General features: G+C 36.1%; 1 protein-coding gene across 3 annotated transcripts in view; it reads right to left on the bottom strand.

Annotated features, from left to right (window-relative positions):
* LOC149797817 (prestin-like) overlaps positions 1-5709 on the bottom strand; it is a 102414-nt gene extending 96705 nt beyond the window's left edge. Inside the window, exon 1 of one of the 3 annotated variants that reach the window (XM_089962813.1) lies at positions 5556-5709. In XM_089962813.1, coding sequence (XP_089818939.1) covers positions 5556-5584 — 29 coding nt within the window. In that variant the 5' untranslated portion in view covers positions 5585-5709. Of the gene's footprint in view, positions 1-1838; positions 2038-5555 lie in introns of those variants that run through there. The other 2 variants (XM_089962814.1, XM_089962815.1) reach the window with 2 other exon arrangements.
* Between the last annotated feature and the right edge of the window lie 11491 nt (positions 5710-17200).

The following is a 17200-nucleotide window of genomic DNA, read 5'->3' as shown; positions in this document are numbered from 1 at the left end:
AAATATCTTTCAGCTGATACCACTAAAACACTTGTGTGATCATTAGTACTTTCGAGACTGGACTATTGTAACTCAATTCTGACTGGTTCATCTCAATATCTACTCTAGAAACTTCAAAAAGTTCAAAACACAGTTGTTCGGATCATATTTAGAGACCCACGATCAGAGCACACCTCCCCGCTGCTCTGTACCCTACACTGGCTATCCATTCCATCCAGAATCAAACACAAAATATTTGTTTTCTGTGCTACGTTTCACTGTCGGGCTCTAGTCCAACATACCTATCCGACCTCACCCATGTGTACACACCAGCAAGATACTTATGCTCCTCTTCTGACAATCGTATACTCATTATTCCACTATGAAAACAAAGTCATATGGACAGCGTTCTTTTGCATACCAGGGCCCACCAACGTGGAGTGAATTTCCCACTGAACTTAGACACAAAGACACAGTGATCACATTCAAGAGGGCTCTCAAAACTCACTTATTTCGACTGCAAAAACAAACTTAAAGACCTAATAATGTTTCCTACCTGAAATATTCTCAGCATGTTTTTTCTTTAATGTTTTTCTAATTTCATGGTGTTTGTTTTTGTAATAATATTATTATATGTTTTTTTTATCTTATAGGTGTTGTCTAATGTTGTAAAGCGCTTAGAGCTTCTAAAGATTAAGCGCTATACAAAGTCCTCATTATTATTATTATTATTATACATGGCGGCTCTCACATACCCACACTGACCGAACCCGAGACGCAAACCCACGCAGACAGAGGTGAGATGGTAATGATCCGTAAGGGTGAGCGCTTTAGACCCCTCGGCCACTCGGAGCCCCCTGTGGAACAGGTCAAGCCAAAGGTGTGATCCAATACAAACCTGATTGATTGTCGCACTCTGATGTCACAATGAAAACTACACATGTTCAAATTAAGAATTCATACTTCCTTATATTGTGACGATTGCACCCAACGTGCTCTTTTTTTTTTTTCCTTTTTTTTTTCTTTTTTTTTGTGACCAACCGCTCCGGTGGCCAAGTGGTTTGAGCATCCGCTTCGGATGCGGGATGTAGCGGATTACAACCCTGGCCGAGTCATACCAAAGGTCGGTAAAAATGAAACTAGCAGCTGCCTCGCTAGGCGCTCAGCATTAAGAGGTTAGTGTTAGGACTGGTCGGCCTGGTGTCAGGATAATGTGACTGGGTGGGACATGATGCTACATGTCTGGCATGATGCCCCAATGATAGACATCACTATAAACTGCCACACTGCGGACATCAAAGCGATACGACTGAAATGTTGTTAAAGCTACATTAAAAATCCAAACGTACACACCTTGTGGGCTCGAGTCTCTGGCTCGGTCAATTTTTGTAGGTGACAAAGCTTTCCAGCTTTTTCCCGTGGGTCGGTGGTTTTTACTAGGATTTTCCAGTTCTTCCTCCACCAGTATACTGGCCGCCAATGTATAGCCTATCATGCACTGAAAAACGGCATTAAACCCAATTAACTATATACAGTATAATTGTACCGACTTTTATTCTTGCCTGAGCGAGCATCAGCGTCATGTCCACACACCATATGAAGTATATTAGGCTGTCTACTAAAAATAGCACCTCTTATTTGTCAATAAAACGTTTGAGCACACAGAACAAGCTTTGATATGAAACGTATAACGTTTAAAGGGAGAAATAATCGTCTTCTACATATTAACTCTATCTGGTAAATACTCTGAAGACCCGAGGCTGAATACGATTCATAATAGACCGGAGGCACACTATAATACGCACATAGCCGAATACATGATTTCTAAGTCGAAGCTGAGGCAGACTATATTTATTTACCTTTATTTCTCCGTTTAATTCACACGCTCCAGCCAGTTCATGTACAATAACACTTACCCCAAGACTACAGTACTGTCAGCCGCTGTCCATGGCCAATAACTGCAACATACACTATGTCACTGCTGTTACTGTGTCGATATTTTCAATACTACATATGTCAATAGCCAAGCGCATGCCCATCCTATCTTTTTTATAGTTTAGGATATTTACGCCTTTTTTGCGGGACCGTCTCAAACTTCAAATTGTTAAAATGTACATGTACGCTAATGATCGCTTTCACGCATTTAAACATGTTTTCCTCAAATGGTAGGGTTTCTTTCCTTGTACTGTCAATATTATTTCCCTCGTAGATTGTTCCCATGTCATATCATTTCTACATTCAGTTTATATTTTAATTATAATTATTTGGTGAAAGGTTGAAACGAGGGGATAAATGCAAACAACAACAACATATTATCTTGAAGAAAAGATTAGCATCCCTGCCATTGGAAATAACGGGAAACAGTGAGAGAAAAAAAGATGACTTTTATTTAAAGCAAATATGTATAACACTACAGTTACACAGCATAGGTCGCAATGACATTTACATGACAAGATAATCAAGCTATCGACTGTAAAATGAAGAAAGAAAAAAGACTAAACGTGTTCTTCTCTAGCTCAATGAAAATGAAAATTTTGCAACTGGCTCCTTCTGCCGAGTCAGCTGAGTCTACATTGGTTTTGTCTGTTGTTTTTTTTTTTTTTTTTTTTGGTTGGGGGGGATTATTTTTTTCAAGCGTCATTAAGCATTAATTATTTGTTAGTTTGTTGTTTTCGTTCATTCTTTCTTGTTAATTTCTTTTATTTAATTCTTTTGTGTGCAAATGTCAGTTTTATGAGGATATGGCACAGCCCCCCCCCCACACACACATTTTTTTTTGCTTACAACTCACCTGTCGTACATGTACTATATAATAACTACGAGGGAGGACACTTCTCTCCTTTCTCGTGTGACCCATATAAGAATAAACGCTGTTATTTCAAGCTACATTTCGCGTAGCATAATAAATTTGGTACTGATGTTTAGCTCAGGCATTCGACTTTGTATGCATATCCAAACTTTGGCTTACTATCATACCTTTAAGGAATGCCAGACCATTTCCCCACCCTACTGCTCAACATGGTCGTGATCGCACCCGCTTAATATGCAAGTGAAATCCCGCTAAATGGAATACTGTCCAACAATATTGTAGCTTTACTCGTTCTAAACTAGGCTACGTTTTACCACTTTTGCTACTTGTCAATTAGCCCGTCTATACACAGTTTCTGACAGAAATTGCCAAATAATAATACAATATTTTTAAAGAAAAAAATACCTTCAAGGCGAAGGAAGTTCTATATGTCACACACTTCTCAGTCACAACCGCTTAAATAAACAACTTAGGACATTTAAATATAGTACATTCCTGTATTCGGACTCGTTCTAGATTATGCACTTGGAACTTATGAGGTTTATTGCGTTCTAGATTTTGTTCCGTCACCATATCCGTAATATATTTAGAACTTGCTTTTTAAACCTTGTCTTTGAATCGGAACAAAAAAGCTAGCATTGTGCTATCGTGCCGTTAAACCCTAAACATACATACATACATACATACATACATACATACATACATACATACATACATACGTGTGTGCGTGTGTGCGTACGTACGTACATACATACATACATACAAGACCGCTCCGGTGGCCTAGTGGTTAGAGCGTCCGCCTTGGATGCGGAAGGTCGCGGGTTCCAACCACGGCCGAGTTATACCAAAGACGTATAAAAATGGTACTAACCGATGCCTCGCTTGGTGCTCAGCATTAAGAGGTTAGTGTGAGCCTGGTGTCAGGATAATGTAAATGGGTGGGACATCACGCTACGTGTCTGCGGCATGATGCCCCAGTGCTAGACATCACTAGACATTGTAGCGATATGACTGATTTTTTTTTTTAAAACTACGTTAAAAAATCCAAAGCACACACACATACATACATACATACATACGTGACCGTTTAATACCGTACTAAAAGAAGGCAATAGTAAAGAAAATCAATGTAAACTAAGATTTCCTGTTACAGACGGTACTGAGAGACAATGATCTGTTTGGTTTGGTGTTCTGTTGAACACGATAATATTACAGACCCCGCCTCATTACACAGTAAATATGAAACCAAAATCTTCTAACCCACAGTGCTCGTAACGTGATAAATGTTGTTGTTTATATTTTTATCAACTTTACAAAACATCCTACGTTTAGATGAGAAGAAAAAAAAACAACTGCAAAGGATTTCAATATTACTTTTGGGGAGGGAAAACAATCAAATCGGTCTGGATGTTCATCTGACATTAACGAACACTGGCCTTTAACGTATGCATGTTTAGTGTCATTTTGTCTTGCCTGCGAAGCATAATTAAGATCCAGGAAGCACGGCGTTGCCGTTGTTCTTGTTACTGGCATAGACATAAACATTGCATTTAGGTCACTTATCTTACACTGTTGTATTACAGTGATCAAACTTGATCAGTGTTTTTATTCTGAAGGGTGCTGCACGTCATCGGCAAAATGAGGTCACATCGGCCAATCTTTTCTGCTCAAGTAATTATCTTTTGTTTTCTCGTTTGCTCGTTTCATTATAGTGATCAAACTTGATATGTGGTTTATTTAGATGGGTGGAAGATGTGAGTTTAGCACAGAAGCACAAGAGTTGTTTTAAATACTGGGGATATTTGAGTAAAGTGTCTTATTCATGGTTGCCGACCCAAACTGATCCGACGGTCAGGTTTGAAACGGCACTCTAACCATTGAGCCTCCAAGGTTTCCAATCGTGCAGGGTACACCTCGCTTCAGGCAATAATAAGTTGCAGTAACCTATTTTCAAGCTCCAGTGATAAGTTTGATGTGTTACATTTAGTTTCTCTGACACTACTCTATCAAAGACCTACAGTCAGCAAACTTGATGGGTTTATTGATCTTCAGAGTACAACTCACCACATGCAAAAGCTGATCACAGTGAACTTTGTTTTAGCTTCACTGATTAATTTATGTGTTTTTACCAAAATGCGTTTCTCTGATATTGTTTTATATAATACATAAAATTTCATCTGACTCGTCTTGAATTTCACCCTTAATGGAGAGGTAAGTTCAGAACACCAAAATGTATGCTTTCATGTATTACAGTGTACAATATTTACTGCGGAAGAGATATTATTTAGAACTTACTTTTCCGTCAACGGTGAAATCCAAGACTATCTGAATGCAAACGGCAACTTACGGGCGGGTACTTTATGGATCAGTATATCGCGAAATGAACGAGGTCTATTGATATGTTGAACGAGTTCTATTGAGATGTTGTGAAAGTTATTCCATTTTATTTTTATTACAGCTGGCGTAAGTTTTACATTAGGAGACGAAATTAAGAAAAGCTGACAGGGTTGGAGATACCAAAGGGGGAGTCGTGTCTACCCATGTGTTATATCGTTACAGTGTGTACCAACCCCAGCCATTGATCGATACTCTTAATTTCATTTGTAACGAGCCTATATGGTCCCTAAGGTGGCTACTATGCATATGTTTGATTGTATAAATTTTGAAACTCTACCAGAGGTGACGAAATTTACAAACAATAATTACTTCGACTAAGTTTGCAAATTTCCATAAACCCATGAAATCACTGAAAAATGACATAACTTACGGTTGAAGTTGAGTCCTTTCACGTGCCATGTTGATATATCATAACACTGAAAACCAAAAACACGATTTACAGAGGAGACAGTTTTCCAAGTGTACATCATTCAAAAAGTTGGCCTTGTTCGCTACCAACTGCATCTAGTAAACAATGCTTGTAAGACACAACATTTATAAAACGCACGCGACTATAGCTGTCCAACGTTTTACGTAGGCTGATTATATTTATGTTTCTTAAATTTTAGGACCGGTACCGTTTTGAAAAAATCAAAGTATTGAAAGTACTGAGGGAGTGTAAAGTTGATTTCATCCTGATTTACATGAAATACTAATTTGCTTACGATCCGATGAAGAAAAAAAAACACATTATTCCAGAAATATTGTTAATAGTGCTGCTTACTATTGAAAACATACTGTCCGCTTTAAATAATTTGTATATGTTGTTCCTAAATTTTCTTTTGATGTAACCAGAAAATTTATATTAGCCTTTTAAACACTATTTAGAAAATTTAGCGAATTCGTTTTAAAGATATTTTCTACTATTGTTTAAAGTATTCTCATCAATGGGAAAATATCCAAGGGATATAACTACCATGAGGTTTATTCATTTACCTAAATCTGTGTTTCTCTATTAACATATAAAATGTACATGAAAAACATGTGAATCTATATTTTGTTACATGTGAATCTATATTTTGTTACTAATTTAGTAAGACCATAAAGTTTCTTCCTACTTTGAGTATCACTAACTATATTCGATAAAACAGAATGAACACTAATACATGAGCGTGGAGGGACTGAAATCCATCAAAGCTAAGAACATGTATGGCAAGTTATGTCCGATGGTTTTGCTACATATTTTTATTGAAGTTGTATAGATCTGTCTAAAACTATGCATATCTGTATGGAAAACAGACAGTTATATGGATTACATCCTTCAGTCGCACGAGATTTTTCTCTTTAGGTCACCATTAAATACAGTTTATTTGGCATGCAATCCAATATGACACTTAACACCAACAGCCGAATGATTTTACTCACACACACACACACACACACACACACATATATATATATATATATATATATATATATATATATATATATATATATATATATATATATATATATATATATATATATAGAGAGAGAGAGAGAGAGAGAGAGAGAGAGAGAGAGAGAGAGAGAGAGAGAGAATCTGTATTTTGATTTGGCTTGGTATGCAGCCTTTTTTTCTATATTTATTAAAGAGGGTGATTGACCGGCATGCCGTCTATTTTTGTCCATCCAACATGTACATCAGCCTCGTATTTTTCACCATTTTCAGGCTGAAAATCAGCCACTAGTATCTCCATTAACACTTTTTCCAGCTCCAGTAATCTGATATACTTCAAAACTTTTAAAACTATTGTCATAATAACTATCATCAGCTAGTATTTACCGGACGAAATCGTGACATATCTAAGCAATATAAATGGTACTCGCAGCTTCCTTGTTTGTCGATTGGGATTAAGAGCTAGTACGACAGGTCGGCCTGTTGTCAGGATAATATGACTGGGTGGGACATAATGCCAACTGTCTGTGTCATGATGCTCCAGTGCTAGATATCACTATAAACTGTTACACTATGGACATCGTAGCGATACGACTTTGACTGTTAAAGTTACGTTTTAAAAAAAAAACACGAACACAAACGTGTCGTCCGAAGATAACCACGGTGGGAATCATTTTGGGATTTCTATGTAGCCCTATTTTAAACACACATTTGTAAAACTTCCTTGATGCAAGTTCAAGGTACGACATAATGCTTCGTCTTGGGCACAATGTACAAATCAAATTTAGTTTAACAACCATTCACTCATATGGCTAGCAATGCAAGTGACGAGTTCCCAATCAGATTTCATCAACGCCGTTGTTTCGTCTGGTCTGTCAACAGGTCAAAAACATATCGGATGTTATACTCGCAATTTCTGAGAAAAGAAATCCCCTCCCTTTCAAAGGTATCGCCCGATGTAAGTTCGCTACACCGGCTAGTAAGGTGCTAACCTTATACTATGTCGGCAAATTCCATCTTTTCCATAGGCAAGGTAAATGTGGAAATAACAAAAAATGGTGTCTCAAGTGTCAAAGGAAACTCGAACTATTTTATGCAGAACAAGCTGTCGGGATAAAATAATTACCGTGGAATTAGCCGAGGGAAAGTGGGTTGCAATATTATGAACCACGTCACTTGGTTTTAATTTGAAGAGTTCGTTTTAAGTTTTAAAAAAATGAGTGTCTGTGCCTGTCTCAGATGAATTCTCAATTTAAAGAATTACAAGGTAGTGACTAATGCTCACTGACGACTGACTGCTGAAAATTACAATATCTTGCATACATTAAGTCTTGTTTTGTATCGATTATCCACCACTTCTATCAATATGTAAATTGGTACAACAAAGGTATCCTTGCATCGATATATCGATGAATCGTTCACTCTTATATGTGGTACAATCTTTCAAGGCTATTGGGAAGCGTGCTTAACCTGTTGTATGTGATACAGTCTTTTAAGGCTATTGGGAAGCGTGCTTAACCTGTTGTATGTGATACAGTCCTTTAAGGCTATTGGGAAGCGTGCTTTGCCTGTTGTACGTGGTATAATCTATTGGGAAGGATCTTAAAAACATTAGAGGTAAACACGCTGATCCATTTCGATATGACTACGTGCATATTGTCGCTAAGCATACAGAAAACAGTTGGCTCTTTAAATTGTATCACGTTAACAGCGTGTGTTCAGTAATGTAATATGATGTAAAAACTGTAAGCTATTGAGACCGACCCTATAAAGATATGTACAATTACTGGGGATGAAAAGACGGTATCAAATCTGAAACTCGTCCCATACAGACGCCCACACTAAGATTAATCCCCCATATGGGCACAGATTTTATGTTGGGGGAAAATAGGATGGGGTGGCAGGGTGAGGATGTATATATTTTTCAAACAACATAATCGTAATGAGCGAAGGCTTTTCGTTATGAACAAATTGTGTTAGTTGCGTAAGAATCCGTGGGATAGATATTTTGCTGTAAATATAACTTTCCACATCCAAATATAATCACTGCTGGCTTGGAGAAGCAGAATTTCCCCTTTGCGGATCGTAAAAAGTGACAAACTGAGGAAAAAGCCGCGGTGGCATAGTGTTTAAAGTACAGGAGTCGCGACCGAAAGGATGCGGGTTCAAATCCTTACATCGAATCATTCAAGGTTAGCTGGTGTGGTGTCTCCTGAAGTAAGGCATTTGCTCCAGTTGTGTCGGCACTAAATACCTATTCGTGCTTATGTGCGGTGAAATAAAAACGAACTACGGTTTAGCATAGGAGGGGCGGATAATGTCAAGACAGATCGATGTATCCAACGTTGTGCTAATGTTATAACAAACAAAAACAACAACAAAAATATCATTAAAGAACTAGGGTGCGTTTATATGCAAATGTTTCAAATTTACTTTCCTTTCTTAAATAACTCATCTATTTTCTGTCAGAATGATTGATAGATGATATCTTTTGGGGTTCTTTTCTGTTTCAATTTTTGCAGCTATGAGCACGACTGCGACTTCAATCAATTATTGTTAGAACTATTTTGTATGCACTCCTACAGGTCAGACCTAGTGTCTTTTGTTTTAAAGATTGTTTTTATTTAAATGATTATATATATATATGCCAAATTTAAGCAAATTTTAAGACGGATGAAACTGTGTGTATTATACAGGTGTTTAGTGTTAAAATTAAAAGAGAGACAAACAAGCGAACGAAGAAGAATCAGAATGATGGGGGGGGGGGAGGGTCGATGCCCATGCTGGAGGTAAAGTTCTTAATCTGTTTGATTGGCGTTGCTATTAAATTAATCTCCTCACAGAAGAAAATGTAAACATAAATTATAGACACAAAGAACTGCAGCGATTTTTTAAAATAAATATATATATATATATATATATATATATATATATATATATATATATATATATATATATATATATATATATATATATATATATATATAAAACGAGAGACGTACATACATACATACATACATACATACACACACACATACACACATACATACATACATACATACATACATACATACGTGTGTATGTGTGTGTGTGTGTTTAAAATCGTGACGTTCGATCGTGACTTCATTCAGTACAGGTCATGTCATGTTTTCCTGGTCTTGGCTTGCATCTGCGCTAAACTTTATGGCATAACATGTTGGCACCGATGTATGTCGATCTTTCCCACAGTTGTAATCTTCAGATGTTTAAGAGAAAGAAAGGCGAAACTGCAGGCAGATAAATATTTATTTTAAAAGAAACAGACGTAATGGTGGACATGTAGAAATTAGTGTCATGTCAGTGCCGATATCGCAAATAAAGTTTGTCGTTGCTGTTGTTGTATCATTCTTCTCCTTAAACGAAAAAGTTTACTATTCTCCTAAAGTGTACTGTATTCATAAATTGTGGCCGTACAGATATACACACGCACACCTATTCTTTATAATGAACTGGTTTACTATGGCAGCATGTGTACGTCTGTCTGTATCTGGTTGGTTGAATGTGTGTGTCTTTGTGTTGAATTTTTAGCGTATCTATATAAAAATATAAAAATTCAGGTTTATCTTTACGATGTGTGCAGTGTGCCAGTTAGAGTCATGTCTAGCACTGCGGCATCATGCTGACACCAGGCTGATCAGTCTTTACACTAACCTCTTAATGCTGAGCACCAAGCGTGGCAGCTGTTAATACCATTTTTATAAGTATTTGGCATGACTCGGCCAGGGTTCGAACTGCGACCTCCAGCATCAGAAGCGGACTCTCTAACCGGTCGGTTGAAGTTGTAATATTTTGTAGTATACATTTACTTGGCCATATGGTAGCCATATGCAAGAGGGGTGTTAATTTTGGCTCCCTGCAAAAGAGATCAATTTTGGCACCCGCTTTCAGGGGTTACGTGAGAAGGATAATGCATGGATAAAAAAGTTGGATTATGCTTCGCCTACTGAATCACATATTACAATGTTCCAAATTCCATGTTTTCTTTTAAAATATTGCACGCATACTTCGCATAAAAGTTTAAGTATATAGTGACAACTTTGTCGAAATCTGACGAAAATAGTGAAGTTATACCGACGTGAATTTATAAATGTTACATAGTGGAACCTATCAAGATGTTGGACTTTCCTCGGGCTCAGACAAACAGCAGGTAAAAATGCAATAACGCACTGCTTTAAAGGTGGCTGGCAATATGATTGGTCGGCCGTTCAAGAAGATCCCTGAAACTACAGTATAGGAGCAGGAGTGTGTAGGTATGTGTATCGTTTAGATTTTTATCAATGGAATGTCGATAAAGTATTAATATTTATTTAAAACACACTGACATTCAGTTTTAGAAAGTTCTCTTTTTTGATTTAGGGATTTGTACTGTTTATGTTTTTATTGTTCTTGCATTATATTTTTTGTAATCCCTTAAGCACACTTTATAACATTTGAAAATGATTTACCTATTCCGTCTCGAAGGAGCTAGTTAAAATGAAAATGTAATTCATCACATTACCAAGAAATGACAACGGAATGATAAATCAAAAGGTACGCCAGACATCAGAATTGATGTATTATCAAATTCTTCCCAAAAAATTCAGTTTTAAATTTTTCTACAGAAATGGCATTTGTGCAGATTTTTCGGAAATTTTAAACACACTTGAAAGAAACAGTGGATGGTTACTGTAAGGTCGCCCTCTTAGTAAGAGGGGTGGTTAATTGGATTTGGCTGGCGTTATCTAGAGGATGACCTCACTCGATATTATAGTCCGGCGGGAGTGAAAGAAGAATATAATTTCAACAGAGAACTGAGCAAGAATACTGGGAGAAAAGAAGCAATACGAGACCCCTTTGACACGAAAATAACAAATTTAATCGTAATAAATTAATAACGGCAATTCCACGTCAAGTTAGATTGTATCAATATAATTTTACAGGTGTGTCCAATTAGGATTTATTTCATCATCATAACGAGAGGTGAAAAGAGTGCAATGTCCACGATTGATGTGCATCAACTTCCTTCCCTCTGACCGTATATCAACGTCTCCTAGTTCGTCCTTCCTAAGCTCTATGCTTTGCCCCTTCATGGACTTCCTGGTCTTTTATTCTGACCTTGTCCTTCTTTTCTCGGACTTCTGTCTCCAGACTGTCTCTCCTCTCTCTCTCTCTCTCTCTCTCTCTCTCTCTCTCTCTCTCTCATAGGCTTATTGCTGTTCTCTTTCAGAACTTGTGCGCCCTAGCACTTAAACATGTCTTTCTTTTTACAAGACGGCAACCTGGTCCCTTTCTTGTTTAACGAGGAAAGCATAATCTCTTTATGCTTTCCACGGAGTCGAGACTCTTTCCTCTTCCAGGAGATTTTCAGACTAAAGAATTTCGACTAAAGTCGTCACTATAAAGTCTGATTGCTCTAAAGTGTACGCCTTAATTTATTCTGCCCAATCGTAAGCAGCGGTCCCTAATTTGTCCCAATGAAATAGTTACTTTCATCAGGTTTGGACAACTCAGAATCTGTGTACGACAGTGCGTGACAATTACCCTTTGAAAAAATGATAAGTGGGCATAGGTTCATTCCAAGCGGTTAGGGTCGGTAGCTCAAATGTTTACTTTCTAAGGACCGTGTTAAGATACCCTGGTCAATTTCAAGGAGTTGGAAATCTGCCCCTTTGAAGTTTACACTGACATGGGGGGGTGGGGGGTGACCGAAGAAAGGTCGAAGTGACCCTTCATAAAGACTTTTGTGGCTTAAATGTGATAAACAATTCAATGCTCAATGCCTTCAACTCTAACGTTCGAATTCGACACTTCACAGTTACTTTGTTATACAAACCGAAATATTTGATTTAGTAGTCAGTTTTTCAGAGTAAATTTCATATGTGTAAACAACAAAAATTGTCACAAAAATTAACAGAAAGCGTCTACTCACACCTTCTGTCGAATGCATTTTGCCCCTGATCTTTTGAATGCTTGAGTGTAAAAGAAAGAGAGAGATCCCCCCGCCCCATTTTTTAAAATCAAATATCGTTTGTTTCTTTCTTTCTCTTAATTTAGTGTCAGTCTTTGACTGGAAATAAAGACACACAGTTGAACAGTTTTACGTGTCACTGAATGGCGACTTCACATCAGTTTCAACTGTCATCAAAATGATATGTCGCTGAATTGCGACTTCACTTCAGTTTGATCAGTCAATTGACGGCGATTTCACACATGGTCTGAAGTGAAAAATCGAATATCTCTTTTTTTTTACATTTATTTCAACACCGTGGACCCTGTAAATTTGTATTTTGCCATATGTAGCTTCTTTAAACGTTCTCTAATTACTGTGCAACCTTTTTTTCGCATCTTAAAACTAACACCGACATCAATATTTCTATATTATACCATTCGCAATATTGGATATTGTAGGCAACACCAAAGCACAACGAGCCGTATATACTCTGGGCGCGAGCAGAATAGCCAAAACAACATTGTAATTTATTATTGTATATATCTTCCCCCATTTTTTTTAAACGTTCCTACATTGCCTTTCACAAAATTAAAGTGACTACATATATTTTTGAAGATAAATATTGTTCTAATTATTATTATTACTCAATCACACATTGCTACAAATTATAACGTGACGTGAGTTTACGTACTGTTGCGTTTTGATCGATATTCAACGACGTCATGTTACTTAGCAACCAACTAGTTGAGTCCTACGTGTACTAACATCACTTAATAAATACTTGACTCCACCCAATAAATTGACAATTTACCAGATTTTCATCACAACATTGTATGAAACGAAGTGTATTGTTTCCGAATATAGAAGTGGATTGCCACCATAATTCCATGCATGTATTTATATTAATATATGATGTATATTCTTTTCTTTGTATGTAAGATGTATTTTCACGATTGTATCTTTACATCTGATAAAAGTTCTTTCCTAATTTTACATGTATTATATTGGATTTATGCTATTTATATCTTCAAATTCCATGTGCATTTGCAGTAATGGACACGTTAACATTCTACATTGCATTATTTCATTTCAAAGTCTCCCCATTGCATTTTAAGTTTTTTTCATTACATATTAATCGCCATAAAATAAATATACATAACATTGTAGAAGCAACAAGGTAGCAATTTGTAAGTTACAAGTAATTTGTTAGCATAATACAATGTAGTACAGTGAAAGTTGCATCTACTGTGTTAGCATAATGCATAATACAATGTAGCACAGTGAAAGTTGCATCTCCTGTGTTAGCATAATGCATACTTCAATGTAACACAGTGAAAGATGCATCTACTGTGTCAGCATAATGCATAATACAATGTAGTACAGTGACAGTTGCATCTACTGTATTAGCATAATGCATAATACAATGTAGTACAGTGAAAGATGCATCTACCGTGTTAGCATTATGCATAATACAATGTAGCACAGTGAAAGTTGCAACTAAGATGTAAGCATAATACAATGTAGCACAGTGGAAAGTAAAAATTAAAATATTAGCATAATGCAAGTTGTAATATTGTAATCAGCGCCATCTGTTGCCATAACGAGGCATTGTTGTAATGACCCATTATGACAACAGATGGCGCTGATAGATAACTGAAGAGGCAAAACTGTACAGGATCTTGTATATTGCAGATTCTAAGCATGGATGAGCGCCTATTCCATCAACATATATTGGAGAGAGAGAGAGAGAGAGAGAGAGAATTCACCAACAAACATTGGTTAAAGAGAGAGAGGGAGACCGTTTCTATTATTTCTCGTTCTATAGTTTTAGCGATCTCAGTCCAATTGTTTATGTATTTATAGATACTCATGCTTAACAAGTTTCAGTAGCAGAGGATTTCCTCATTCTGTTCGTCCGTACGCTGTGTCTGTAAATATAGCTAAGTCTGAATTGCTGCCGGAAATTCAACAAATGTACTTCATACGTTCTTGCTACTGCAAATATATCTAAGAGGTGAATTTACTTTTTCTTTTCCGTCCTTGGACTTTATAAAGTTTCCTACCGTTTGATGCATTTCGTGCACACCGCAGTCATAACGCAAAAATGGTATTTTGGTTACCTAATATTTTGTGACAAGTAGTTGTACCTATCTACAACATCGCAAACGCCTTTTGCCCCTTCCCTTCCCTACCCTACCCCACCCCGCCCCACCCCAACCAGCTTTTTCAAGCACATAGTTAAAATATTGTTTTTTGTTGTTAATGTTTTATTGTTTCTTATAATGGAATACAATAGTGTTGTGAAATAATTAGAACCGAAACATTCCTTGCTTAAAGAGTGTTTTGTTCATTTAAAATATTTTGTGGATTGCTGATATTATGAAACTTCGTTAACAAATCATTAATGGCATTAGAAGTTCATTTTTAAAACAAATGTCTTGCTAAATGTAAAACATTTATAACTTATGTTTGATTATTCAGTTAACGAGTAAGAAGCAAAAACAAAATTCTTCAAATTTGTATAGCCGTGAACAAACAATGAAAGCTATATCAACATTGATAGAAGTTCATTCAGGTTCATAAACTGATTAAACATGTTTGTCTCATATATGTTTTCGAAATGCATCACATGGTCTCCTTTGTGAGTTATTAACGTTATCAGTCCAAAGTGAATTTTACGAATTGTTTTGTTTGAATTGGATGATTTAGAGTAGGTCTAATTACATCAAATTAAATGACTGTTTTGCAAGGACAGCACAGTTTTCTAGACACAAGATCGTATGTTTCTGATCGAACAATGCATCAAATGCGTTTTATCAGTGCTGTTGTCATGCTGACCATTCATTTCATCAAGGACCAATATTGCTAATATATATCCTTGATTTCACACACACGCAAATCGAAAGGACACAATATGTTATTATTGTTTTGGACTTTTGCCATTTCTCGTAACAAGATGAGAGAGAGAGACAGACATACAGACAGATAATTATTACTTGGAACGTTGAACGTTTAAAACCTGAGATTATGCTAACAATACTGATGAACGGTCAAGATGAAGAGTTGTTTTGTTGTTTTGTTCTTCACCAATAATAGAAGAATTTATTTAAAAAATCAAAAAGGAAGAATTTATATTGTCTTATTATTCTACTATGCATGTAATGTAAATTTATTTTGCATTTGTTAGTTTTTTTCTCCAAGTTTTATTTTGGTAAACAAATAAGAGATAGCTAATATTTTGTATAAGAGTGTGGGTTAAATATAAGGATCATTATCAATATCAGGAAACATATTTATTTGGGTCTGAGTCATGGTTATTGGAATTCCCTCATAAAAGTACATAAACTACATGATGTTTACCACATTCTATCTTATAAGTTTAGTAACAGACTTTATCGTGTTGAGAACTTAAAATGTTTTTGAATGACAGTTCCGTTAAGTCATAATATGTAAAGAAAATGCTAACTGTGACCTAGCTCAAGTAGAGGGATTTATAATCTTGTCTATCTAGATATTGTTCATTCATGCTGTAAGATCTTGAAGCAGAATTATTTGAATTAATGTGTTCGTTATTTTGATTTGAAATTATTAATTCAGATTATTTATTCGATGGAAATACAAAGAGCTCATAAATACTATTCTTGAACAGAGACATTAACTTGGAATTACAGTGAGTTCAGACAAAGAGATTTTGGATTATATTACCGTGATTCATTAAAATGCATATTACATAACCACGTTACAGGCCACCAAAAGGCACACCAACACCTTCAGCACTGGCTCTTATTTCAAACACCACTGGAATTTAATTAGAACTTTACTCATTAGGATTCGTGATAGAAAATTTGGACTATTTCGGGATTTAATTCGCAATACTGCCAGTTCGTTTAAATTTTCTCTCTGTATTCTATGGAAATAAACTATTTGTTGAAATTTTACAAAACTTGATTGTTTTTGTTCAATGTTATTACTTAATTTAAGACCATAGATTCGTAAAAAAATAAATACTACGTTCCCGTGTCGAGACACGCCAGGTCAGATATGTACCTTTGTCATCCATAGTTAAAATGAGTATTACACCTGATTCGTGTCAATCACGACTCCCTCTGTTCTCACAATGGGGCATCTAACGTCATATTAACAGACAACGTGCAACTGCCATTGCGCTACATTGTAACTTTCAAGGTGTGAACGTTTTACCTGCGTAATATTTAACATTGTTTTATAAATATAAATAAAATATGTCAATTGCAAAGATTGAATATGGACTGGAAAGACAATTAAGAATGTTAACGTGTGTAATATTAAAAATGCACATATAATTACTCACATGCAATTCAAGTCGTGAATATGTAGCATTGTAATATCACACCTTACAAACTCAGTAATAAAAATTTGCAGATGTAAAGATGCAATCTAGAATTTGTATCATAGAAAATGCAAACTATTATGGTGCAAATTAAAATACACATCATATAACTAACAGTAAATCCAAATAGAAATAATGCAGGATAGAATATACAGCATATAATAAAAGAAATACATGCATAGAATAAACATATATGCACAAGAATTATGGCGGTAATCCCCCCTCCATATCCGGAATCCGATTATGTAAAGCATTGCACAA

Source organism: Sinohyriopsis cumingii, chromosome 6 (genome assembly GCF_028554795.1).
Source record: "Sinohyriopsis cumingii isolate HCF-2022 chromosome 6, ASM2855479v2, whole genome shotgun sequence".
NCBI classification, from domain to species: Eukaryota; Metazoa; Mollusca; class Bivalvia; order Unionida; family Unionidae; genus Sinohyriopsis; species Sinohyriopsis cumingii.
Note: the sequence above shows the minus strand (reverse complement) of the source record. Positions and strands in the feature narration are given on the sequence as shown.